We start from the raw sequence: 27,489 nt of genomic DNA on the forward strand, positions 1-27,489 counted from the left end.
GTGATTCCATGGTTGTTTCCAAGGTAACACAAGCCTATTGCTTAATAGTTTTGTAGAGCCCAGTCATTTCCATTTCAATATGTATAGATTTGCTTGATGATAAGACATTATTATATGAGAATATAATGCATGGTCTATCTAAAGAAGGGAATGCTTGTTTAATCCTTAATTTTAAGTTATTAGTAAATTAGTATTTTTTTATAATTAGTGTTTTAAGAATCTAAAATATAATCCAAGTTATCTACAACTAATTTGTTGAGAATGTTTTAAAATTAAAATAATTTGAAATTTGCCTACACAATTCAAAGGATTTAAATGTTTATCATGGACTTAAAATGAATTACTAGCATTTCATAAGCTTTCTATCCTTCAAAAAATTTAAGCTCAAAAATTTCTCAAAAATTTCTACACTAGACTTCAAATGTTATGTTATTATTCTAATTTACTTTTAGTTGAGAATGTCCATTAAGTTACTAGGTAATTATGGTTGTAACAAATGATGCTTATTACAAACTTACTTGAGTTACACATGATGCTTATAATCAATAATCTTAACCTGGTGGGCAAGTAGGACTCTAGAACCACCTTAATACAATATATTGTAAATTTCATTATGTGGCACGTTCGATAATATAATGTTTTAGCTGATGTTTTAAAAAAAAAACTTAAGAATTACAATATTTTTTTGTTAGAGTAGCAATCATCATCTAATACAACTTAATGTTATGTATTGGAGTTTTGATTTTTCTCCTATTCAAATTGAGGCCAACTGAACATGAATTTGTTTCCAATCAAGTTGACAATTTTTTTTTTTTTTCCACCTTACTTGGGCCTTTTTGAGATTCTTTACTTATTATGAGCTTCCTTAACAAAAAAAGTGAACTTGGTTATTAAATTTTGTGATGAGTGATTTTTTTAGTTTTAAACCAATGGTTTTGTTGTATATTGGCTTTTGGCCAACTATTTTTTGGTCGTTCTATGTGGGGTGTTCTGAGGTTTTGCTCTACCTCTTAACGTTTCAACCTGATTTAGATTTTCATAGGGTTGAATGGGTTAGATAAACAATTTGCTTAACACCATTGAATTAGGAATCAAGAGTTAGAGTGAAGTCTCACTGTAATGTGCCATAGAATAGTAGAGCATGTTTTTCTGAATGAATGAGCTGCTTCTAAGCCAGTCTTTGTTGCTTTCTTTCCTACTTCTTTGTAAAGGTTTGGACAATTTAAAAATCTCTATTTTACCTTAATCAAACTTGGCCTTTGTTTACCTTAATTAAACTTGGTAATGACTAGTTTATAATTGCTTCCATTACAAGTTTACAAAAGTTCCTAATGACCATATAATTTCAACCAAATAAAAGAATGATTTTTTTAAAACATTCTACATGCAAATGCAAATTGACATTCAATTTCATATTAGCAATTCATGGCATTTTCAAACAATATGTTAACATCTAGAAATAAAGTCAATTCTAGCACACAATGACTTCTATTTTAGAACCTAGAAAAAATTGTCTAGCAAACTATGAAACCAATTTTATAATAATGACAACTAATACACACTTTGATAAAAGAATTGTCTAGCAAACTATGAAACCAATTTTATAATAATGACAACTAATACAAGTGTGTACGAGGGATTTGACCTTGCAACTGTTTTTAACTTCAAATAAACAAGGAACTCTAAAAAAATCATGGAAGTGAAAATATAAGAACACAAATGTTAATGAAAAAAATATTTTTCAGTAGTGCTATTTTAAATTTTAAAAACCTATAGTATAAAAATTGTTGTTGTATATTTGCTGAATTATTATATTTAGATTGCTAGAGATATACAAGAAATATTATTAATAAAATCAATTCACTAGATTTGGTGAATTTTAGTATAATGATTATTTTTGTTCCCTATTATAAGTTATTGTGTTTGTAGATATAAGATGACCTTTTAAATACAAGGAAGCATTGAAGAACAACAAAGACATGGAGGAGCCTAAACCAATCAATTAGAACAGATTGAAACCAATCATGGCCCTACCTAGAAGCCTAAAACATGCCAAAACACTTCATATTAGGAACAAACAAGTGGTTCAAGTTGTTTGGGGCATTAGGTAAGTGATAATTTGAGTTTTAACCTCTTGAAGCCATTTAGGTGCGATTAGGTCTATTGAATGAACCTTGTATTTTCCCTATAAATCCATAGAAGTTTTGTTACCCACCACACACCTTTGCATCAGGTGGTGCTAGAGCAACAAGTAGATCCTTAAGGAGGGATAAGAGACGATTTGAGGAAATGGTGTTAATGTTTTGTAGCTTCACTCGAATAAATTGTAGCATATATATATATATAAAATTAAAATATTGTAATTATGTTAATGAACATACATGTCCCATGAAGGGACATGTCTATTCTTTACTCACTTTCTTATATATACAAGAGGTCACTACCATTTGGAAACATATACCAAAAACATGGCAATGCGAATGCATTTGTAGTTGACCTCTAAAAACAAACATGGTATTAGCGCAAAGCTTGGGTGGATGATCATTAAGAGATGAAAACAATAACCATGACAATAGAATCTGTATTAGAATAGCAAACAAAGCAACCCCCAAAATCAAGATCACACGTTTCTAATGTCAAATCTTCCATGCCTGGTATAGAAGAAGTGATGTTATTTATATGGGTTCACGTCACAGCTGGAAAGAAGCACTACACATGGTTCATTCCCATTATTATTTGAACATTCTATGTTTAACACGGATGACAAAAACATGAGGATATAAACAACGATTAAATAGACAAGATACATAGTCTATTCAACTACAGAGTCTTCATTGCTGCGAGGTGTGCGAAAATCAGATTCGCTGGCTTGAAGAACACATTCACTTGGACATTGTTTCGCTAGTTTTTTCCACAGTCATCCATTGAGGAGGAGATATAATATTAACTAGAGTATTGAGAACTGGGTCTCGAGAAGACAACATGATTCAAACACATTGGAGGTATGAACCGTTATTGGTCATCAAGGAATATATCTGTTACCAAGGAAGGTATAAATGTTATTTGCGAATAATTTAATGAGGGAAGAGAGACCTGCGAAATAAGAAAAATTAAACTCTTTTACTCATCCTACGTGGATAGCCTTTGGAATATAAATGATGATCCCTCCTATCAACATGGCCCTGTGAAAACCATCGAACAATGAGAAGGTACACCTAACATAGGTCATTGTCGATATCTGAAGAGTCTTCATGCGGTTGTTGAGACAACGAAGGCAATGTAACATTATAGCTTAGTAACTGTTACAAGAGGCTTCGATTACAGTATGCGAAAGGGCACATTCGAGGCGACTAACATCACTACATGTGTCACGATAGTCAGAAAATAGAAGGACATTCTCGACTTTGATGAGTCTCAAAAGATCTTTTTGTGTTACGACAATTAGATTATAAGTTAAAAACTAAATAAATTGTAAAGAACGATAATATTGATGTTGAACAAATGACACCATATACAATTGACACCTATGATTTAGCAACTAAATGTAAATCAATGCTCGGTCAAAGGATTTCTTGGGAGCTCATAATTCCAACATGAAAAAAAAGTTAGAACAAAGGGTTGATGTGAAGTAACGAAGACAACGGACAAGACGTGGGCCCATCACCATGAAAGGAAAAGGTATATTTTATAAAAACATATTTTATAAATATCATTTTTATTGTTAATATAGATGTTGTGGTTATTAGTTTTTGATTAAGGAAAACAGATTTTGAAGGGTGCCTGAAATCCTATTACAAATCGAAGAATATTCAATGTAGACCAACTCAAACTAAACTACAGACCAAAGGTGAAACAGGTCACCAACCAGAACAAGGTGACCATACACTACTGCATATAAGGGTGTTTTTAGACATTTGTTTTAGACGAAATTAACATTTTGTCTTTAAAACATATATATTATTTTAATTTTTTAAAGTTACAAATTATTATTATTTTTTAATTGTCTTACATTTAAGATAGAGACAAAAAAAAATCATTTTTTTGTTAGACATGAAAAAGGGACATGCATTTTGGCATGCATTTTCACTTTCACGCGGTGCAGGCGGCAAGCAGGAAGGGCAGAGGGAAGGCGAGGAAATGTAGTTTCAACATATAGACGAATGACCACATCCTGATAGCCATAATGTGAGAGAATTTTCAATCTCTTGTTGAGAGAATGGATAATGTTTTGAGATTTGTTAAAAGGGTTTTTTAATTAGGTAATACTATAGTTGTTTCTCTTAAATATCGCTTATTTTATTATTGAATGCTTAACTCATTCGTGTTTGATAATGTTTATGTGCAGGTGAGAAGGGTCTTGTTGGCTATGTTTGTCTTTGAGCCTGGAAGTTTGGAAATCAGGGCTCAGATGGAGAAATGCTAATGATTTACACACTGAACGATACATTTCCAGGTAACTATATTACTGTTCTTGAAATGGCTCATGAATATCCGTGTCCCTCTGATTTGGGTATTAAGAAAAATAAAAAAACTGTTGAAAAATCTACATGCCGTGATTAATGGTCCAATAATTTTCCCTTTGAAGAATATCAACATATCATTTTCTTAGCAAGGCGACGGGCCCTTGTGTAATCTCCACACATGCAGCACCAAACCCTACCAATCATTGGTAATTTTGTGGGTATTAAAAGGCTTTGATTTTAACAACTTTCTATTAAAAAATGAAAGGGATAGCGTATGCAATTGTAAAAGGGGGTTTGAATCCTTCCTTTTCCTTTCCTCTGCCTCTCACCTACCATTTGTATTCTTATTTCTCTGTCGCTCTTCCTCTGTCCCTGCCCTCATCGTCTACTATGCTAGGATCTCCCTATTGGCACTGCTAGTGAAGGATAATCATGACTTCTTAGTGAATTCTCATGGAATTGAAGGATCTCCACAAGGATCTGCCCACTTTGTGCAACACCGGTCTAGTAGCAGTTTTATGTTTCATTGGAAAATCGCTATAATGGTTCCTCTTGAATGCCCTATTCATGAGGTGTATTTCTCGCGACAATCCACTTTCCTCCTAAGTGTCCATTCAAGCCTCTAACGGATGCATTTAAGACCAAGGTTTACCATCCAAACATAAATAGCATTGTGTGTATCTGCCTTGACATCTTAAACAAATAATGGAGTCTTGCATTGATATTTTCAAGGTGTTGCTTTCAATCTTCTCTTTTCTGAATAGAGACAAATCTAGAATGCAACCTAGATGATGCAGAGGTGGTATGGTGGTCTTCATTCTACAAAGGATGAGGGACTTCATGAATATTCTTCACACACATCAACTAGATCTCCACAAGGATCATTTTCTTTGATCCACTACAACCTCCACCAATCCGAGTGCTCAAATGGTTTGTAGTGCCACCACCCACTCTACATCACTAAACACATCTTCATATCTCTCAACCAATCACTAGTTTCCTCTTATCCCAACACAATACCTAATCCCTTCACAAAACTCCCTCAACACAGTCATGAAGGAAATTCCTCACAAACTGCCCTGTCACTGCCCCTTGCATAGACCCGTAAAGAGTAACACATAACTTTTGAAAGAAACATTATCTTCAAAATTCCTCCGGTGAGGATGTGCGTACTTAGGTTGTCTCTAACATATCTCAAAATTAGAATGATCCAACGGTTGAGTTGGGAGAGATGTACCCCGCTTTGGACTGCATTTTTTCTGGATTGTGTCCCTACTCACTGTTCAGGGACAGTCACGTCTAAAAGGATTAAAACACTTTAAAACCTGCACAAAACTTATTCAAAACTCATGTGAAATGCACCACCATGCCTTATTAATCCATTTGTATTCATACCATACATTAGAATGAAAGTTTGCTTGTGTGTTGTTGTTTGATTTCTACAATTAAGACTGTACTCTGTTCCGGATTGATTAAATGGGGGGGGGGGAATGCGGGGTATTTAATTAATATAGTTGATGGTGCATAAAATACATATAGTAAGCAACGAAGGAGAGTGGAAAATCTAGTCATTGCTATAACTGGACATTTTTTTTTTACTATGTAGCATTTTTCAATTTAAAATGATTACACTAAGGTGAGGTTAGATACCAAGCGACTGAGCATGGAGATATTGAATCAACCTTGTGGGTGCAATTTTTGAATGCTGAAGTAAATATACAGAGGTTAGAGAAACCATTTGTTGTTTGGTCAATGTATCAAAATTTGATTTTTAATTGATGTTCGATTTATGAGAGCGGGCAGTATTATGTTTGAGTTGAGCTGCAATTTTTGAAGTTGAGAAGTTTTGAGCTGAGTATATTGTATCAGAAATGGTTTTGGGCATATTTTGAATGATTGATAAGAAGTTAGATGCTTCAGAGCTGCTACTATTCATTTTTTGAGTGCTGAGTATGTTCTAAATAATTATATTGGGTTTTACATTTGAGTTGGCACTTGAACTGAGGTTGGTGCCTCAGCTGATCAGAGTTGGTGCTTTCTCGACAGTTGGTGCTCAGGTACATAATCTGAGTTGGTGGCCATTTTGTTAATGAGAGTTATTCTGTGTCATATTTTTAAACCCAAAATCATTTTTCATATGAAATTTTACGTGTGTCTTGATGTTTTCTCACTTTATGTTTTATATGTATTATGTTTTTAAAAGTTCAAAATATTGATTCAACCACTCCCCATGTACCCCTAGTATTTTCTATGAACTCTTCACATTTTATATGCTTATGTAAACAATAATACCATTTCTCTATGATGTCCCTACCAAATTAAGCCTTTTTCTTGAACTCACAGTTATTTACTCATTCAGTTGATTAACCATTGAACCCATTTTATAGTTAACAACTGCTGCAAATTTTCCTTCAATAATACATAAATTCTCACAACAGTTGTCATAAAATTTAGACTGGAATTATAGCAAGTGAATATCTGAAAAGAATTGCCAGTTATAAACTGCTGGAAATGAAAATAATCCATGCACAACCTTAATAGAAATGAAATTATCCTCCAAGGAGTTGAGTAACATGGGTAACTTATACTAAATGATGAGGGTAACTATCTTTTTTGTTAAATTGCTTCCTTTCAGATCAGTAGGGGCAACAGACTATTGCTAAAGTCTTTGATATCTTTACTACAATTTTATATCTCAATGGAATAGGCTGAAGATAAAGCTGGGACCCTTGTTATTTGGCAAAGAGTTTTATTCTCATCCTTGAAGTTGGTGTTTACATGACCCCTTATCAACCCTTTTAATATCCTCTCAGCAGGTTAGTCTTCCATGTCACTCTTGCTCATTCCTGGTGTTCCCTTTTTACTTCATACAAATTTCCAAAAGTTAAAAAAAAGATGTGGTGCTCACTTTTAGGATTAAAATACATCATAAAGTCGAGTGTTAGAATAGGTGATCTAGTGACATGAAGAGTCTTCAAAAGGTTGTTTTTTCTTGTTTTCATGCTGCCTAGTCAGTACTTATCCTTTTTACCTTATGTTATTCTGCTATTCACTTTGTGGAAGGTTGCAATTTGGAAAGTAATTATGATAGAGCCCCACAAAAATCAAACTCTACTCCTTTTATAGTTGTGATACTCTTTTTGAGAATTTCATTTTCCAATCAATGCTTTAAAATCCATACACCACTCTCCTAGTACATAATGTTTCCCCTTACAACCCTCCAAAGTCTACAATGCCTTTTTGAGGCTATTACACAAATAAGATTTTCCGGTCGCTGAGGTTTACAAAAATACTAAATGCCATAGGACTTCCATGAAATGAGAAAATAAAATTTTAAGTGTTCAAACACCACCCTCGATACTCTTCAACTAGTATTCTAACCATTCTTTTAGTCAAATCAGTTCCACAAAGTTGTAGGCTCTGCTTCATTAGAAATCACATAGGGACAATCAAATTTTTTGAGGTCAACCCAATTGAAGATCTGGACTCCATGTTTAGAGTACTTGTTTGTTCTAGCAAACTATTATTTTCCCCTCTGTATACCCTGCAATTGCCTGAATTCTACACCCAAAATATGATAGTGGCATTATGTCTTATGTGAATATTAACATTAACATTGTTTTAGTACTAACACTATGAAATTACTGTACTAGGTTTTGAGAATGCCGATTGATATTATTTGACAGTAATGCTAGAACAACTATTTTGGCTATTTCGAGTGAGTTCTAACTTTTGTGGGTTGCATGTTTTAATATAATTATATAACTAATTTTGTAATGCTAATAATCGACATTAACAAACTTTAAAAAAATATTTCTATTAGGTATATTCTTGGCGTCCATATGAAATGACAAACCAGGTATTTATGTTTCTATTTTTTGTACCTATAATATCAATTAATTCAATGAAAATAACTCTAAAATATGATTTATGTATAGAAATAATCAAGTTGATCAATTAATTTAATTCAAGATCCTTATGATAGAAATGATGCCTAAACAATTCCATACAACATACTTGACAAAGAGCAAAACTAAGTACAAGGTTAGACAACTTCGTGTATAATCACCACATCTTTGCACTATAAAACACAAGGCAAAAGAAAATTTGGCTTAAATTTAAGTGTAATAGTAGTAAGATTTGTTCAATTTGTTAGAAAGTTTTTGAGAAACAACCACCTATAAGTTTTTTTATAAACATTTTTTTATCACTTCATACTTTATTTTTGAGCAACTGATTAGCCCCCCCTTTTTGGAGAGCCTTTATATTTTTCATTACAAAATCATAATTTTGTACCAGTCAACGAAGTTGATGTCATTCAATCTGATGTTCTTAGCTTTGATAAATGTTAATTTAGGGCAAAAGTTATGAAGTTAATCATATAAGCTTGTTAGGTATCAAACTAGTTAGTAAGTCATTTTCACTCTGGCATATGGTTGAGGCCAAGAAGCCATAATAAAAGAAAAAATGGAACATGAGACCATGAAACAACTCCAATTGTGGATATTAAAATATTTATCTCTTATAAAAAATACGTATATAAAGAGGATAAAAGGGAGAATTGCCAAAGAAAAAGCCTATCCGTATTAATCTTGCAACAACATTCTACCATCCTAGCCTTTCCTACAACAATACTCCAATAAACTTATCTATCTTGCAATGGCATCCCACAAGTGTGCTCCATTTTTTTTGTATCAACCAATACACCAATAAAATAATGTTCAAACTCAAAATTAAAAAATAATAATAAGTGAACCTTTTGTACTTAACATAGAGCACACAAAGTATCTAAGACCATCTTTAACAAAAGTTCTAGATTCATATAAAGTATTTAGTTAAGAGTTCTACACTTTTTGTTGATAGCACATGGTTGATTCAGGAAATTGCATTATCATCATCCGAATATTCAAATGAGCAGACACCAAGACTTGCTCTAGGTACAAATGAATACTTCAATGAAAAGATATATTGCACTTGTAAAAGATGCTAAAATAGGAAACTAAAGAAGTGACGACTTGTTGATATCCATAGATTGAAATATGGAGTTTTTATAGAAGAGGTACATTATACTTAATATATTAGTATTCTTATAATAAATACTCTGTATACTATTGAATACATTATTGATCATATCAATGGATTTACTAATGAAAAGCCGCTTCCAACTCCCAATGTTGTTGAAGAACCAATGGATATCATTGATGATAGTCAATCAAAAGATGACAAAGAAAACACATTTATGGATGAAACCACTTCACAGATAAATGAGTCTGGTGTGAATGAATTTATCCAAGACTTCTATACATCTTCTAAAGAAGGTATTGATTCACCCATAACACAACTCGCTAAGATGCCTCTTTTCCCAAATGCAGATGCTTCCACATTGGAAACACTTATGTTGTTGATGAACTTGAAGATTACACATGGATTGTCAAACACATGCTTTACTGATATTTTAAGGTAGGGTTTGATATTCTTATAAGTTAATTCTCTAGATGTTTTTAAATGTTTTAGTGTTTTGTGTACTAACAAAAATTATTTGGTGTATCATGTAGGCTTTTGGCCAAAAAAATACTTCCAAAGGGCAATAAGTTGCCCCATTCTCATAGAGAAGTATCTTCCATAATGAAATATATTGGAATGGAATACAATGTATATGATGCATGCCCAAATGATCATATATTGTACTATGGAAGGAATGCAAACTTGCAACAATGCCTAGTGTGTCACATACGTAGGTGTCGTCAAGACCAAGTATCCAAGAAGGTTCCTTATAAAGTATTAAGACATTCCACTAAAGCCAAGGTTTGAGAGGATGTTCAAATGCAAGGAGTTGGCAAAATATATGGATTATCATGAGAAAGGGAGGAGCCAAGATGGTGTCATGCGTATGGCTTGGTAGATAGCAAATATTGGAAAGAGATTGATGAAAAATGGCCACACTTCAAAAATGAGCCAAGGAATGCAAGAATTTCACTAGCAATGGATGGTGTCAATCCTTTTGGAGATCTTAGAAAAACATATTCTATTTGGCCAGTTTTAATTATTAACAACAATCTTCCCCCTTGGATGGCAATGAAAAAGGAGCATGCAATGTTGTCTCTTATCATACCAGGTATGAGAATATATGAATTCAATGTCTTCTTTAACATTATATATAAATGTTTCAATTTTTGTTAAAGTCTAATAAACCTTTTGTTTACTTAGGGAAGTATCAAGTAAAAGATATGGATGTATACATGGAGCCCCTCATTGACAAGCTTCGTGAATTATGGGATGGCATAAATATGTATGATGTATCAAGATCAATCAATGATAGAAACTTCCTCTTTCAGGCGATACTTATCTGGACAATTCATGATGCTCCAGGGCTCTCTATTTGTTGCGGTAATATATGATAAATTATATTTTTAAATTATTTTTTTCATTGTGCCATTTAGTAACTATGGTCTCTATTCTTATTTTAGGGCTACAAACAAAGGGGAAACATGGTTGTCCATCATGCAGGCAGAAACTCCTATATAGAAAGTCAAAAGATCTCAATAAAATTGTGTATGATGAGTATAGACAATTTTTACCACAAAATCATCACTATCGAGTGCATGAGAAAAATAAGTTCAATGGAAAGGAAGTGGAAATGAGGAAGCCAAGGAGGATGAACCCTTCTAGGTGGAAAGCATTGTATGACAAAAAAGAAGGGGCAGGCTTTCCACTAGGAATGAAAAGACTCTCGATTTTCTACAAATTAGAATATTATGAGAACTTACCAATAGCCCACCTATTTGATACAATGCATATTGGAAAAAATGTGGCAGAGTGTTTGTGGAAACATCTAAATGGAAATAATTTTGAAGCATAAATAAAGTTACAAAAGGACCTACAAGTTGCCAATATCATGTCAAACATGTGGTTACAAGAAGATAACTCATATGCTCATGCTCCATGGACTGTTACATCAAAGGAGAAAGAAAACATCATTGATACAATGAAAAGAATAAGATTTCTTTCTGGCTTTGGTGCGACATTGAGAAACTTATTCACAAGAGATGGATCAGAGTTGTCAGGTCTTAAAACACATGATTGGCACAATTGGATAAAGGTTACTTTTTAGCACATTACAATTATAAGAAATATAATAAGAAAGTTGTATGTTCGAGTAATAAGATCAGTTCATACATATTTTAACATAGAAATTCATCAATGGCCATGCATTATGTGTTGCCTGTAGCAATACCAAGCACTTTTGACTGTGATGTAACATCAGCTGTTTATAAATTATCCAAATATTTGAGGTAATTTGTATCAATCATGTATACTTATAGATGACTCTTGTCATTTGAAGTTCATCATTTCTTATGCATTTATATGAGTTCACATTTTAGTTTTCAATATATCATAAATCTTTATAGTAATACATTTTAATACTTGTAGGGGGGTCTCATCTAAAGAGATACATCAGGATGACTTGAAGTATAGGAAGAGGAATATTTCACTTTTGATGTGCGATATACAAATGTGCTTCCCTCCAAGTTTTTTCAATTCTCAAGAGCACTACCTTATACACCTAGTAGAAGAGATTGAGTTGTGTGGTCCTATTCATATTCGAACAATGTGGCTTGTGGAGAGATATATGAAGGTTTTAAAGCAATTTGTTACACAAAAAGCTTGACCTGAAGGGTCCATGGTTGAGGGGTATATGGTTTTCCAAGCAATGGTCCATTTGAGTGAGTACTTACCTCAATTGCACCTTGAAGCCCCGCGATTATGGAATTATAACCAACCTCAATCATTTGAAGGAGAAAAATTAGAGGGTCAAGGGACTTCAAAGAGGATCAAAGATATGAAAAAATAATTAAAATAGTTAATTTTATCTTAAATATTAGAGTACATGGCTTCAAACAATTATTGATTCATTTAACAAATTCTAGTTTTCATTGTAGATGCTAAGGAGTGGGAGCATTGCATTTGTATATTGCATACAATTCTAACTTTATGTTGGAATGGATGGAGAAGTACACTGAACAAAAGAAATTTGAGGATGAAAAGGCATGGGCTAACATATACAATAAACATGGTCGAAATACTGCTCGACAACTAATTGCAAACCATAAAAGAAAATGGCCAAAGAGATGCTCATGGAATTGGCTAAAGGCTAATATTGAACACGAGGCAACCAAAAGGAAGAATAGAGTGACAACACAACAACTAAATTTCATTAAAGGATCTGTAAATGGGGAGCTGATAATATATATTAACATGTTAGAGATTTTTAACGCATATTATTTTAACTTTTGTATTATTGAATCTAATTAGCTAATATTTATATCTTATAAGTAACATATTACAAAGGAATGTGGAATTATGGTCATCATTTTCGGATTAGAAAAGTTGATGAAAAGAGACAAACTTATGATTGTGAAATTTCAACATCGTTTGAGGTAGAATATCATCACATGCAAATGATAGACAACCAATTACAAGCACACTTCAATATTATGGAGTATTGGAGGATATTATAGAGCTAGATTTTATGTCTTTCAAGAAAGTTATTTTTCATGTTGAATGGTATAAGCTTATTAAAGTGGGTGAAGAAAAAACTATCTTATTTCATGAAAATGGATTCAATATGATCAATACTTCTAGGTTTGAAGTGACTTTTGAACCTTATGTGTTTCCCAATCAATGTGAACAAATATTTCTTATTCCAAATTTAGAACAACCTGGATGGTCATTTGTAATTGACTATGATCTAAGAGGGCGAAGAGTAACATTTGTTCAAGATATAGAGGACCATGATTTTCTTGAAGATGCAGATGCCCCTCTTGAAGACATAGATGACCAAGATCGAGATTATGATAGTTTTATTGCCAATTATGCATATGACCAAGATGAAGATCATGATGAATTTATTGAAGTTTTTGGAGGACATGAACAATCAAATGGACATGAAGTCCATAAAGATGACAAATAAAATGATAGTATTAATTTATTTGTGGATTTAGGTCCCATTAATGATGGGGAATATATTCCATCAGATAATGAAATCTCAAATGAGGATGAGATTCTTTGATCTTCATGTTCACCTTAAGATTGATGTGAGGTTTCACAAATATTTATTCAAAAATTAGTAGGTTTAGTATTGTGGTTTTTAATGTACACGATACATAATATAACTTAAGTTATATTAATGTTATAATTTTGTTTGTGTATGTTTATAATATCAATTCATTGCAATATTCATAACAACACCCTCTATTTTAATCATCATGCGAAGTCTTTGATCATTTTTTTGATCTTTTACAATAAATTTAGTTGTAGTCATGCTCTTGAAATGATATTGAAGCTTATAAAATTATTGTTAATTATAATACCTATGTTGTTGATCATTTTCTATTACTCATTGTTTTGTTGACCTTGTAAAAATCATTGTTTATCAATGTTGCTTAATTTATTTTGTTATTAAGTTTTTTTATGACTTAATGTTGTTATGAATGCATTTGAAGTTTTGTGGGGTGTATTATCTTCTATTTTTGTTTTGGATGTTGTTAAGGCATTGTTCATATGTCTAAATAGATATCAATGTTCAATAATCTTCTACTCTTTTAATGCATTAGTTGAAAGGGTGTTTTAAGTTCATATGGCTTTGGGGTCTTTGTAATTAAAATGTGAATAAAATCTTGTGAAAATTTCCAATGGAAGTGAATAGGAGTTTCTTGAGAAAATTCCTAAGAGCAATGTAATTATGCTATAGTTTAGTGTAGAAAAGATACTTATATTTTGTTACTGGCTAACCATTAGGTTGTGGAGGGTTATTGGGTTTAGAGGCCATTATTTATAGCATCATTTGGCCTCTTTCGGATTAATGATATTAACCACACCACTTGATATATTTTCTCTTATCAATACTTTTTCATTATGTGTTTCTTTAAGGATGTACCAATGGGTTCTCCCAAATCTAGTGTAGGGGACCCAATGATCTTAAATGCTCTAGTTGAAATGTTAAGGAATGGGCAAGGGAAAAACATTACTATGATGGTTCATGAGGTAAGTTTGAAAATGATCTTTAATAGGTTTAATAATTTTATGTTTTAGATTATATCATGTTAATTTATGTTTGTGGAATGCAAGCCATCTCTAAAGTTGTTCAAACCCCTATTATGCCCTTTATTACTTCTAATACTATGCCAAAAGTAAGATTTCATCTAGTTTTTTTGTGCTTAATTATCTTATTTGACCTTTCATATTATGTTAATATTTATTCCCTTACCACAGGATACTTCTAGAGTAGCTCCACAAAGGACAGAACTGGTTAGCATGAAAGATTTGATTATGTGTTGGAATATTCAAATGGGAAGAGTACTTTTGAGAGGGGGGGTAAATCAGAAGTACCACACTTGTACCTTTTCAAAATCATTTTAAAATAAATAACTGAAAGTAAAACTACATGCATATAAACATATTAAATGAACATAAAATAAAAACATGCAAGTAAACACATGACACCAAAATTTGGTAACCTAGAAACCCTCCAGGAATAAGAAGGTAAAACTGGGGTGGGGATGATACCCACAAAATCACTGCAACGATAATTGTTTGACCACTTTTGATGGTCTACCCTGTGAAAGGCCTACCTTATTAAAAGCTTTATACTGTGTCAATAGTGACCTGGTTAAAGGATTTTAAAACACTTTACATGAAGTGTCACCTTGTTAAAGGGTTTAGTCACCACTTCAAAGGATCTACAAAATAGTAGTTAGGCTAACCTATCAACATAGGATTTTCATTATCTAATATAATGGGTAGAGAGTATTAGGAATCTTTGACCTGATTGCTTACAATCTGCAATTGCTGATTTCAGGCACTTGATCTGTTCATTCTAATCTGGATCCTTTGAGATCTGATATCTGATCGTGTCCCTTGTACTGTTCTGGTCAACTAGATGTATAATTGCTACTCGATTCACTAAGTCTATGATGCCCCTGTTGTTTACTCTTGTTCTACAATTTTCTATTTGTTTAGCAACTTCCTTGACTTCCCTCCAGCAACATAAAATCGTGGGGTCTAAGCCTTCTTATAAAGACTTCGTAGACTTAGGGTTAGGTATGGATCTATGATCCATATTGAATCTTGAATTCTCACTCATTCCTTGCATTTTTCTCATTGGTTGGATGCCTTCTCCATTTTTCTGATTGGTTGCATGCTAATTGCATAGGAAATGTAAAAGATTCGTTCTTATCCTTGTTATCTTTCAAAATCCTTCTATGTCAGTTCTAAAAACAGTTTACAACTGAGTTTGTGGAGGCACAAACTCATATGCTAATTCTGTGTTACTCGGCACATACCGAACTGTTGGTGCTCGGCACATATACTATCCTAGTTTGCTCGACACCTATTACATTCTATCTTGCTTGACACACGTATAGTTTTGGCTCACTCGACATATGAAGCATTCTGACTTGCTCGACATCAACTATGACTCGACACCTATATATCACTCGGCACCAGTATAATGCTCGACACCTAAAGTCACTTGACACCTGTTGGAATTCTGGGCCGACACAAACTATAGCTCAGCATACATAGTGTACTCGGCTTCTATGTGAAAAGTGGTTAAGTGTGTTGACACTCAAATGTCAAAACCATTCTAAGACCAACAATCTCCCCCTTTGACATGAGTGTCAAAAACACTTAACTAAACATTATTCATCTATCCTTATGAGTACCCTATCCAATCTATTCTGCATATGTACAAAATTTCAAAATTTGTTCAAAATACCTTGTTACTCCCCATGAGCTGATTGTGCCTTTACATTCTTTGCAACCAAAATTCTGTGCTGAATGTGCCTGATATTCTTTGCCTTGTATCTGTAATATGTACTAATGTGCTATTTTATTCATATCTCCCCCAAAACATTATTTCTCCCCCATATTATTTACACATTATGACTTATCTCCCCCTTAGTCATATCTTCCATATTAGTATTTCTTCCCTAAAACATTATATCTATCGCCCCCTTTTTGATACTTATGTCAAAGGGTTCTAAGGAGTAATACCATATTTTGCCAAAAATGTGTTGTTTACCTCTATTATTATTTTCAGAGCTGCATCGCAATTCTCCAAAGCAATGTCTAGTGACTTGTGCTAGATGGCAGTCTCTACAACAAGATGTACACGTCCATCTAATGTAGAAAGATTATGATCTTTCTTTAAGATAGTTTCAGCATAGACTTGCTATTTGTGGAGGACCTCCAAATGTGGGGTTATAGAAGATTGAATCTACAGTAATTTGGCCTTTATATTGGCCTTTTGACTTGCTAATGCAACCAACTCTCTTTGAGTGTGAAGCGATTAGGCAAAATGCTTCTCACTTTGAGCTGGATCCCTTGGCAATTGCATGCTAGAAATCTTCAAATTTCTCTCCAAGCTCAATATCCTTTGATTTGTCTCTTGTGTGAAGTTGGAGAAATCACACAACTTTTTGTACAATGAGAAAATGTTCTCAAGTACAGGTTTGACCTTGTCAATTTTCTTGGCCAATTCTACTTGTTCAAGTGCTATACAACTTGATATTTTCTCATTCACCTTCACCTGAAATTTCCTTTCAGACTATTCCATAAGTTTAACATTTGTATCTTGGTCTTCACTAGTCACTTGGTCAACTATATCAGATAGTTGTTCTATTATGGGCTTTGCTTCATCTGGTGACTGCAAGCTGAAGGCATCCATAAAGATGTCCTTAATCTCATGTAGTGCTTGCTTGTGTTTATACTCTTTTCTGAGTATTTCATGCCTCTTCCTTTTGTTTAAAGCATCTTGCATTTCTGTGATATGATCGATGGTGATGGTCTTTGAGTCATAGGTAGGTATGACTATGTCTTCATCTAGCTTAGGGTCTCTATAGTGAAGTACCCTGGCCACTCTAGTTGAGCTCAAGCCTGGTGTTGAGATTTACAAAGGTATGGCTTCAATGCTTGGCTTCTAAAGGGTCTTTGTAGGAGTGCATGTCTTTGGTAGCTCTACCAATGTTTGAATAGCAGCCTACTCCTTTTCCTTTGATATATCCTCCTTCTCATTAGACTTCCCTTCTTCTGTGCTTGGCTTCTATAAAGTATCACTTGTTGTTATAGGTGGTGGAAGCATCAAATTTTTAGTGCTAGTAGCTGTATAGGTGAAAGGTGGTTCTTGTGGTTTCACCTCGTCTCGTTTTGGTTCAGCTACTACCTTTTGTAGCTCATCTACACTCACTAATATAGGGCTTGTGCAGAACTATGCCTGAAGAGTGGATTGGTGAAGGATCTTGGAGAGATCCTCTACAATTAGGGGATTGATGTTCTGAGCTGAATTGTCAGGAACATCCTTAATAATGATTGTGTTTGGAGGTGTGATGGTTACATGTGGAGGGCTAGGAGGTGGCATTTGTGTGTCTTGCACACTTTGTTCCTCTTCTTGCTGCTGTTCAGTTGTTACCATATCTTCTTCCTTTTGTGTTTCTTCCTCCTCACCTTTTTCTTTGTCCTCCTTAATTTTCTTATCTTCCTCCTCTTTCTTCTTTTCTTCATCTACTTTTATTGTTGCTTCCTTCTCTTCCTCTTGCTTCTTTTCCTCTCCTTTCTTTGCTTCTGTTTTCTTTTCCTTGGTACTGGCCTCTACCATATTTGCTTCCTTTTCCTTGTCATCAGTTATTTTGTAAATTATTTTCCACAATTGTGTGGATTTATTTACTACATCCTCAATCTTGTTTTGAAGGATGTTGAAGGCTCTATATTTAGGTGCAAATTTTCCATCATGTTTCTTATTAGCCTTTGTTATTTGACCTCTTGTAAGGTCAATCATCACTTGTGCTAAGGTAGATTCTCTAATCTCCTTTTCCATTTTCAAACAATAATGCCATTTATTTTCAATTATCTCATATAGCTCTCTAGGCATGGTATTGTCTAGCTCCAGAGGTGTATTATTAAATTCAGCCATCATGGCATATATTGATTCCTCTAATCTATTTTGTTCTTCTCTACTTAACTTGTTGAAATCAAGACTTTTTAGATCATTCAAATTTGCATTCCTAACATTTTCACAAATTTTGTTTAAGGCAGATTTGGGAGGATGACTTACCACTCTGAATTGACTGAGATCCTCTGAATATGTTCTTTCCTCATCATCTGTGTTTGGTTGTGCCACATACTTTCTTATTTTCTTTGGCACTTCATCAGTCTATTCACTGGCCTTCTTCTTCTTTTTTGTTTGTTCCTTGGCCTTTTGTGTGGATGCCCTTGTAGTAGCCCTTGTTGCTGGTGCTGGCCTGACTTGTGCAAGCTTAGTGACCTTCTTGGGTTTGGGCTGAGTTGGAGGCTGAGTTTTAGTCTTTATTTTCTTTTTCTCGGCTAGTGTAGGTGCTTCCTTGGCTTCTTCTTCCTCAACACCTTCCTCTTTGTCTTCTGCTAAGCCTTGGGTCAACTCCATTTGGCCTTGCCCTTGCTCTTCTTCTTCTTCACTCTCTCCTTCTTCTTCTTCTTCTTCTTCTTCTTCAACACCTGCTTCTTCAATATGTGCCCCAAGTTTCTTCTTTATCTTCTTTGCTAATTTATCTTTCCTCTTAATTATAGAGGCTATCTTCAATTTAGTTTTGACTTTGGATTTGACAACATCATATGTGCCAAAGTGAGGAGCCTCCTTATCTATCTCTTCTGCAAGCAATCCTGTGATTGCTGCTGAGGCTTCATCTATATCAAGCTCATATCCCATGGCCTTAGCCATCTTACTCATGGTATTGCTGCTTGGATGTAGGTATAATCAATGTCAACCAAAAAGCATATGTCATTGATATGTTTTTCCACTAGGGAAATTGGTATTCTCACCCTTTGCTTCATGGATTTCTTAAAATCCTCAAAATAGCTTTTCATTTGGGCCTCAAAATTGTCACCCATCTGATCAATGAACTCATTGATTTGTGTGATTGTAGTTTTGTTTGGGTTCCAATTCACTTTTCCAATAGAAGGAAATTCTTCCATGACATAAAAGAATATGCACATAAGAACTGAACCAAATTTGCATTGAGCACCTTTTGATCTCTTTATTGCTCCTAGGTTTTCATTTATTTGCTGCAACATTAGTTCTAACAGATCATATATGTAATCTTTCTTTACCAGTTTGTAGGCTATATCAATAGCTATACATGGCACACTGTTCAATCTGCTAGATTGGTAGAATTTGTGGGATATTACTCTCACAACAAAATCTAGAAGAGGATTAGTTACAGTATCAATAGTCATACCCCTCTTATTCCATTTGGCTCTTGTATTCCTTTCAATGATCTCTTTGGAATCACTGCACAAGGTCTTAGGCCGATCTAGGGTTGGGAAACCCATAACCCTATGCACTATCCTTTTTGTAATCTTTACTGGTCCTGTTTCCAACCACAAGCATCCATTGTGAATTTTGCTAAGGACAATCCATATCCATTCAATTTTGAAACCAGTAGGGTAAACTAGGGCATTGGTCAGACCCTTTTTCTCAACTATTTGTAATTCATCCTTTAGAATTTTGTTTTCACATAGTTTGTCATAGGCTTGGAATATCTCAAGATCACCGACTGCACCTATCTTGCACTTATAAAACTTTCTCACATCTTGCACCATGAAAACCTTCGGTGGAATAATAGATAACTCGCCAATAGGGTCATTTCTGTAGGCGACTTCTGGGATTGGCCTAAACTTAGGTTGTTTTACCTCATTACTAACTAATTGGACCTAACAACCTTCCTTTCCTTTGGGGTTTCTTCTACTAGAAGCCATTATATTGAACTAGGGTTTCAAATATATTAAAAACTTCAATACTGCATAGCTCAGAACTTGATAAATACCTTAGATCATTGAAATGTATGCTGAATTGCTGTTGAGATCGATGCAAATGGCTTCAAGGTTGCTGTTTGATCGCTCCTACTCTTTTCTTGTCTTTGCTCTGCATTTGAATGGTGTAAAAATGATCAATATTCGACTTTATACCTGTCAAAACCTAGCATTAAATGCTTAGTGCATACAGCTATAAACTCGACACTTGAAGGATTCAACATGAGTAGGCTCCCATAGTATTTTGTTTACTCAGCTTCCACTAGTTTTCTATTTCACTCGGCTTCAACTATCAACTCTATCGCTATTAGAAACTCAGCATCCATTGGAGCTTTACTCGGCGTTTGAGAATAGTTCAGAAGTATTTGCAAAAACTTCAAATTTTGACTTGCCATCTTTGCTCATGCAGATTTCTTCCTGGCAGTACTTCTTTATCTTGGAACTAATGTATGATATAACTTTGTATATCAGTCCCATGCAACTATTCTTGCTTAGTTGGATGAGATGTGATCACTTGACCTCTTGGGTGAAGTGATCTCTCTATTTGATGTGCTACACTAATCTTTCTTCTTCCAAGTCTTGTTCATTTTCCCTCTTCCTTGTTCAACATCAACCTTCTCTTTTCCTTTGTTGACTTCTGTCTTGGGTGCTTTTGACTTTGTTGGGCAATTCCTGCTGATATGACCAGTTTTCAAGAAACAGAAACATGTAGTTTGACTTAACCATCTGCTATAATTACCTCTAAGATGTGTCCTTATGCAATTTTTAGGAATGTGTCCATACTCCTGACAATAGTGACAGCTATACCTGGTGTTGTAATCCCAGTTGTAGTGATGACCATGGCTGTTTCCTTTTGCAGGCTAATTAGGTGTCCACATAGGCTTTGATCTGCATTCAAATGCTCTATGTCCTTAATTTTTGTAGTTGTAGCAGTGACCTTCAAATCTTGGTGTCCTCATGGTCTTGGTTCTGCATTCATGTGCTTGATGTCCTTGCTTTTTGCACTTGTGACAAAAGCTTGCATTTTTAGGCTTATCATGTTGATGATTGTTCTTGCTAATGCATACATTAGAGGTATGTCCCTTTTTACCACAGAAATGACAAGTAGGTTTAGAGTTCTTACTTTTTTTACTCCTTTCTTCTGCAGTCTTGGATGATTCTCCTTGCTCAGTGCTGGTGTAACCAAGTCCTGAAGTATCATTACTAGCTCTTGGTGATTTTAGTAGTTGCTCAAACTACTTGATAGCCTCATTGGGTTTGTTGAAACTTTTTGCTATCTCCTCTCTTTTCAATTCATTCAACAATTGCTCATTTTGCATTCTCAAGGTGGAAATCTCAATGTCCTTTATGTTTAGCTCATGATGAGCATTCATCATTTGACTTAAGGTGTCCAGCTGCATGTTTGAGATTCTTTCAAACTCAATTGTCTTCTCCTCCAGTCTATTGGTAAGATTTCTCTTGTCATCTTCTATCATGACCTTGTCTTCAATGGCTCTCTTCTTTTGTTCAGTCACTTCACAAAGCATTATGGCTTGTGACTCTTGTTCAAGCTTGAGTAATATGATTTCTTCAACTTGTGCTCTGTTTTTCTCCATCAACTTTGCTATTGCTGCATCAAATTCCTTGGAATCTCCATTGAAAAACACTTGTGTGGTATCAATCTCCTTGTAGTGTATGTCATTTTCAGCTATGGCTATATCCTTCCTTCTTTTTAAGGACTTTCTCAATTCCTCTCTGGCTTCCTCCAATTTCTATAGAGCAAGGTGCACATCAATCACCTGATTGTCTATGATCTTCTCAAGTTTGAAGACTTCCATCTTCAAACCTTTTCTCTAAGTTGTTAGGCTTCTCCTTATGAGAACCTCTACTCTGATACCAATTGTTGGAATATTCAAATGGGAATAGTACTTCTAAGAGGGGGGGGGGGTGAATCAGAAGTACCACACTTGTACCTTTTCAAAATCTTTTTAAAACAAATAACTAGAAGTAAATTGCATGCATACAAACATATTAAATGAACATAAAATAAACACATGACACTAGAATTGGGTAACCCAGAAACCCTCTAGGAATAAGAAGGTACAATTGGGGTGGGGATGATACCCACAAAATCACTGCAGCAATAATTGTTTGACCACTTCTGATGGTCTTCCTGTGAAAGGCTTGCGTTGCTAAAAGTTTTACACTGTGTTAATAGTGACTTGGTTAAAGGATTTAAAAACACTTTACATGAAGTGTCACTCTATTAAAGGATTTAGTCACCTCTTCAAAGGATCTACAAAATAGCTGTTAGGCTAACCTATCAACATAGGATTTTCACTATCTAATACAATGGCTAGAGAGTATTAGAAATCTTTGACTTGATTGCTTACAATCTTCAATTGCTGATTTAGGCACTTGATCTGCTCATTCTAATCTTGATCCTCTGAGATCTGATATTTGATCGTGTCCCTTGTATTGTTCTAGTCAACTGGATGTATAATTGTTGCTCGATTCACTAAGTCTATGATGCCCCTGTTGTTTACTCTTGTTTTGCAATTTTTTATTTGCTTAACAACTTCCTTGACTTCCCTTCAGCAACATAAAATCGTGGGGTCTAAGCCTTCTTATAAAGACTTCGTAGACTTAGGGTTAGGTATGGATCTACGATCCATATTGAATCTTGAATTCTCGCTCATTCCTTGCATTTTTCTCATTGGTTGCATGCCGTCTCCATTTTTTTGATTGGTTGCATGTTGATTGCATAGGAAATGTAAAAGATTCATTCTTATCCTTGTTATCCTTCGAAATCCTTCTATGTCAACTCCAAAAACGGTTTACAACTAAGTTTTTGAAGGCACAAGCTCATATGCTGATTCTGTGTTACTCGACACATATTGGACTATTGGTGCTCGACACATATACTATCCTAGTTTTCTCGGCACCAATTACATTCTGTCTTGCTCAACACATGTATAGTTCTGGCTCACTCAGCATATGAAGCATTCTGACTTGCTTGGCATCAATTGTGACTCAACACCTATATATCACTCAGCACCTGTATAATGCTTGACACCTAAAGTCACTTGACATCTGTTGAAATTTTGGCTCAAACTATAGCTCTGCATGCATAGTGTACTTGGCTTCTATGTGAAAAGTGGTTAAGTGTGTTGACATTCAAATGTCAAAACCATTCTAAGACCAACATTATGCCATCTGAGACATCCAATGTCATGCAAAAGGTAAGATTTAAAATATGTTTGTGTGGGTTTTATTTTGTTATCTACCCTATTATATCACTTGAAAATTTATATTTGTACCTTGTAAGATATGTCAAGATGTGTCATGCCCCCTACATCTAGATTGGATATACCCATAACAAGAGTGACATCAAGTGAAATACCTCATAGCATATCATCTACATCAAGCATTATGCTCCTAGTATCCCAGTTGAAATGGACATTCATGTTCCTATAATAACTAAACCACGATTAATAAATAATCTGTCAAGTGTGGATTTAGTCAGAATTCTCACACCAACACTTGAACAAGTTTCTTTGAGGAATGTTATGGAATCACAATCAAGAATGTTAAGGCTACTACTAGACACTCTTGAAAATGCTGAAATGAGAAAGAAATACTTAAGCAAATTGAGTTATGTGAGAGGACATTTTTGGGGAGCACAAGGCTTGGTTCTGTTGAACAAGTAAAATTATTTGAATTATTATCTTAATAGCCTTTTGTAGCTCATATTTCTATTCATAATTGTATATTTTATTTTTCATAATTTTAGGATATATAATTCTTATTACAAAAAGATTTTTAATTTATTTTTGAAACACCTTTGAAAGATATAAACCTTGAATGGTATCTCTTGACAAGGTATAGCTGCAAACTTGTATCCTATGATTGAAAGCCACTAGTCTTTTATTCTTTTACTAATATTTCTCCATTGTAGATATCATTACACACCACTTGTCTATAACTTTATATTTTCTTGAAATACTTTTTTCATAGTTATTTTCAATACACTAACTTTTTATTGTTCATGAATAACTTTACTTAGGCTATCTTGATTTCAATGAATATAATTTAAAATTGTTGTCTTACTTTTACTTTGTCCATGCATTCTAGAATGAACTTATTTCTTCAAATGTGAAGTTCACTACCTCTAACTCATCATATGTTATCCTCTAATAATGTTTGTTGTTTCTTTCCCATAAGATTTTTCTCTCTTTCCTTATGGACTTGTTATCCTCTTAATGCAATGTGCTATTTACAAATAATATTTGTGTTTCCTTTCTTTGCGTTCATTGTCTCATCTTTCAAATTTGTTTTTCATTAAGAGAAATCTGCCTTATTTATCAACAATCATTTTATTTTCAATGCACTTAAATTTTATTGTAAATCTGAAAACGGTTACATATTATGGTTTAGTTTCTACCATTTTACAATCTTACTGTAAATACAGGAAAGGAATGAAGTGACTAATGTGCCTATAGTGGCATATACCTCAATACCCAAGACACCAACGAGATCTTCAATTACTACAAAAGGGACTCAAGAAGTTACAATCTTGCTATCCTTTAGAGGAAATGTTTTCAAAGATGAAGTGGGTATGAAATTCTTTCATTTCATTTATCATCATTCAAAGCATCTATTTGGCAATACCATCCAAATGGATTGGAGAAAGCAAGCTAATGATAAAAAAGATCAACTTTTTAAAGATGTAATAGCAGCATTTGGAAATCATAGTTTTAATCAGGAATTTATTTTGGATATTGCAAGAAAATACATTCATTCAAAAAGGGATAATTTAAGGTGCAAGTTGACAAAAGATTTGAGATATCCACGACTAGCTTGGATCACCAACCAAGAAACATGGGATGAACTTATCAAAGATGCCAAATTTAAGAGGAAGGCACACAATAATCCAAGTTATTGTCCATTTGCACTAGCAGGATCTAAAAGACGCCTTAGAGATACAAAAAAACCAACCCAAGCTAGGGTGTCTAGCATTAGATCCCATAAATTGGGGTCTGGTGGGTACAACTGCATTCATGGTGGCTTGGTACGTGTATATTTTTATCTTTAGAAATTTATATTTCATAGAAAAGTTAAGGTAAACTTGTTAGTTTATTGTATCTTATGAGTCAATATAACTTACAAATATGGTTATATTTGTTTATGTAGGCTCACCAATTTAAAAAAGACGCTTCAGTGGAGGACTTAAAGTATGCCTTACTACATGGTTCCCAAGGCCTTTGGAAACAATTATTAGACCAAGGAGAGGAATTAGTCACTTCTCATGAATCTGAGGTAAGGTCTCTACAATACTCTATGCCATCAAGAATTTAATTTAAGGTAGTATGTTGTTTGAATAAGTTAAACCATGTTGTGTATAGGGAGCTCAACAATCAAAGTCATCTAATAATGAGCATGAAGCGGAGCAAGAGGAACACGTTGAATTGTTTGTTGCACACAATGATTCAATTATCATTCTAGAACGTGAGCATGAAACCATCTGTGAATTTCAGCAAGTTAGAAACACTAATAATGATGGTGATCAATATGATGAACAATCCATGCCCACAATTACAATAGTACCTCGTAGAAAGAGGACATTAAGGAAGAGGATGGATAAAGCATAATTTTCAATTTGAAAACAAGGTATGCTGTAAGAAATTACTAGAATATATTATCTTTTGATAACTTTGTTGCTTACTGAACTTGAATAAGAAAAGTAATGTTTACTGTTATAATCTTCATGTCTTGATTTTTTCTTTAGAAGTCTATTACATTCTTATTTATAAGAAGTTCGCTTTCCCATTTTCCTTGTGTGACATTATCAACTAGTTTTCTGCTCTTTTCAAATAGGTTTTGTTAACATGTGAAAACTACTATATCTTCATTGCTCTTGTCATTATCTTCACAAAATTTATTATTGTTATAATTTGAAAATTATTGGCTCATCTTTCTTTCAGGATATTGGGTCATTCTAGAAATTGGATTTTGACAACACTGTAGCTTCGACATGCTGAAAACACACCAGCACCAGTTTTGACATGCTGAAAACACACCAACACCAGTTTTGAGATGTTGAAAACAATACCGCTCCAACATGTTGAAAATAGTACAGCTCCAACTTGCTGAAAATAGTACAACTCCAACATGTTGAAAACAACTCCAGCATGTTGAAAACATCTCCAGCATGCTGAAAATGACTTTTTTTAAAGTTATCTTCATAAAAATATGTATTGAAATTAGAATTTTCAATGAACAAGAGTTGAAGGGTTTCGTACTTATTAGTGGTGATGTAAACTTATGCAAAATATACAATAATAAAGAGGTTATTGTGAAATGTTGAGTTTCAATATCATAGTGTGAAATTTATTTAAATTCTTTACTTTTATGTCCACTATTTAATTTTTGCAATGTTTATTTGTGTACACTCTTTTATTTCAAAGTGTTTTTTTCTCAACTGCCTATTATGGGATATAGATCAGGGTTTATTTCTAATTTTCCTATTTTATATATCCAAACCTATGGATTTTTTTAATAAGTTGATTGGTCATACAAGTTGTGAGGCTTGCAGATCATGGTAATTTGATTCATGCTACTTGTACATGAGTTCACTAGAAACTGAAGTGTTTCACACACTAGTATCATTTGGAGTTGGTGCAGATCTGGTTATGTTCTTGACAAGAGTACTCAAGCAGAGTCATGTATCAACAATAAATAACATGAGAACTTACTGGAATAGCTTACATGTTCTCTCATGTAGGAGCATTTATAGGTGATTCGTATATGTTATATTTCAAGAAGAAGGATGAACTAGGTTTCTGGGTTATGTGTGGATTGGTATAGAAGACTTTATGGTTACTTCCAATCTAGTTATGCGTGGTTATTTTCTCATTTATAATATTTACTTAATTTTAATCTTAACTTGTAGAACAAGAAGTTGGAAATAATGTAAGAAAGTGGAATGCAAATGTCTACATTTGAAATATAAATTTTGAGACAAATTTTTAATAAATTGTCTTCATTCAAGACAAAAATAAAGTTGTGTATTGCCTTAGATATGTCATTAACTAAGTGTCTTAATATATTGTCTTAGAAAATTGTCTTGATAAGACATATTTACTTTTATTCCATATTGTCTTATAAAAACAATTGATTAAGACAATATATTAAGATGTTTGGT

The 27,489-nt window shown here is 33.8% G+C and overlaps 1 protein-coding gene across 9 annotated transcripts; it reads left to right on the forward strand.

The window, feature by feature from the left end:
• Positions 1-4,057: 4,057 nt before the first annotated feature.
• On the forward strand, positions 4,058-26,646 carry LOC149551662 (uncharacterized). 9 transcript variants are annotated; one of them, XM_089787182.1, is made up of 7 exons: positions 4,091-4,185; positions 4,346-4,453; positions 24,757-24,897; positions 25,074-25,356; positions 25,479-25,604; positions 25,691-25,955; positions 26,270-26,646. In XM_089787182.1, exons 3-6 carry the CDS (start codon positions 24,881-24,883, stop codon positions 25,934-25,936), a joined length of 672 nt encoding a protein of 223 aa, XP_089643308.1. In that variant the 5' UTR covers positions 4,091-4,185; positions 4,346-4,453; positions 24,757-24,880; the 3' UTR covers positions 25,937-25,955; positions 26,270-26,646. The 9 variants fall into 9 exon arrangements, with proteins under 9 accessions (XP_089643310.1, XP_089643304.1, XP_089643306.1 ...); XM_089787183.1 differs by lacking the exon at positions 4,091-4,185 and adding an exon at positions 8,287-8,322 and having other exon boundaries at positions 4,353-4,453; positions 24,757-24,901; positions 25,247-25,356; XM_089787184.1 differs by lacking the exon at positions 24,757-24,897 and having other exon boundaries at positions 4,058-4,185; positions 25,247-25,356.
• Positions 26,647-27,489: the final 843 nt, after the last annotated feature.

The sequence above is a fragment of the Cupressus sempervirens genome, chromosome 6 (assembly GCF_028749045.1).
Source record: "Cupressus sempervirens isolate cs-2001-9-10 chromosome 6, ASM2874904v1, whole genome shotgun sequence".
Lineage (NCBI taxonomy): Eukaryota > Viridiplantae > Streptophyta > Pinopsida > Cupressales > Cupressaceae > Cupressus > Cupressus sempervirens.

Excerpts from the sequence above, each read along its gene's own strand:
- LOC149551662 (XM_089787176.1), top strand. Across the intron at positions 25,357-25,478 it reads ACTGCATTCATGGTGGCTTG|GCTCACCAATTTAAAAAAGA; the intron begins GTACGTGTATAT and ends TTGTTTATGTAG. Across the intron at positions 25,605-25,690 it reads TCACTTCTCATGAATCTGAG|GGAGCTCAACAATCAAAGTC; the intron begins GTAAGGTCTCTA and ends TGTTGTGTATAG.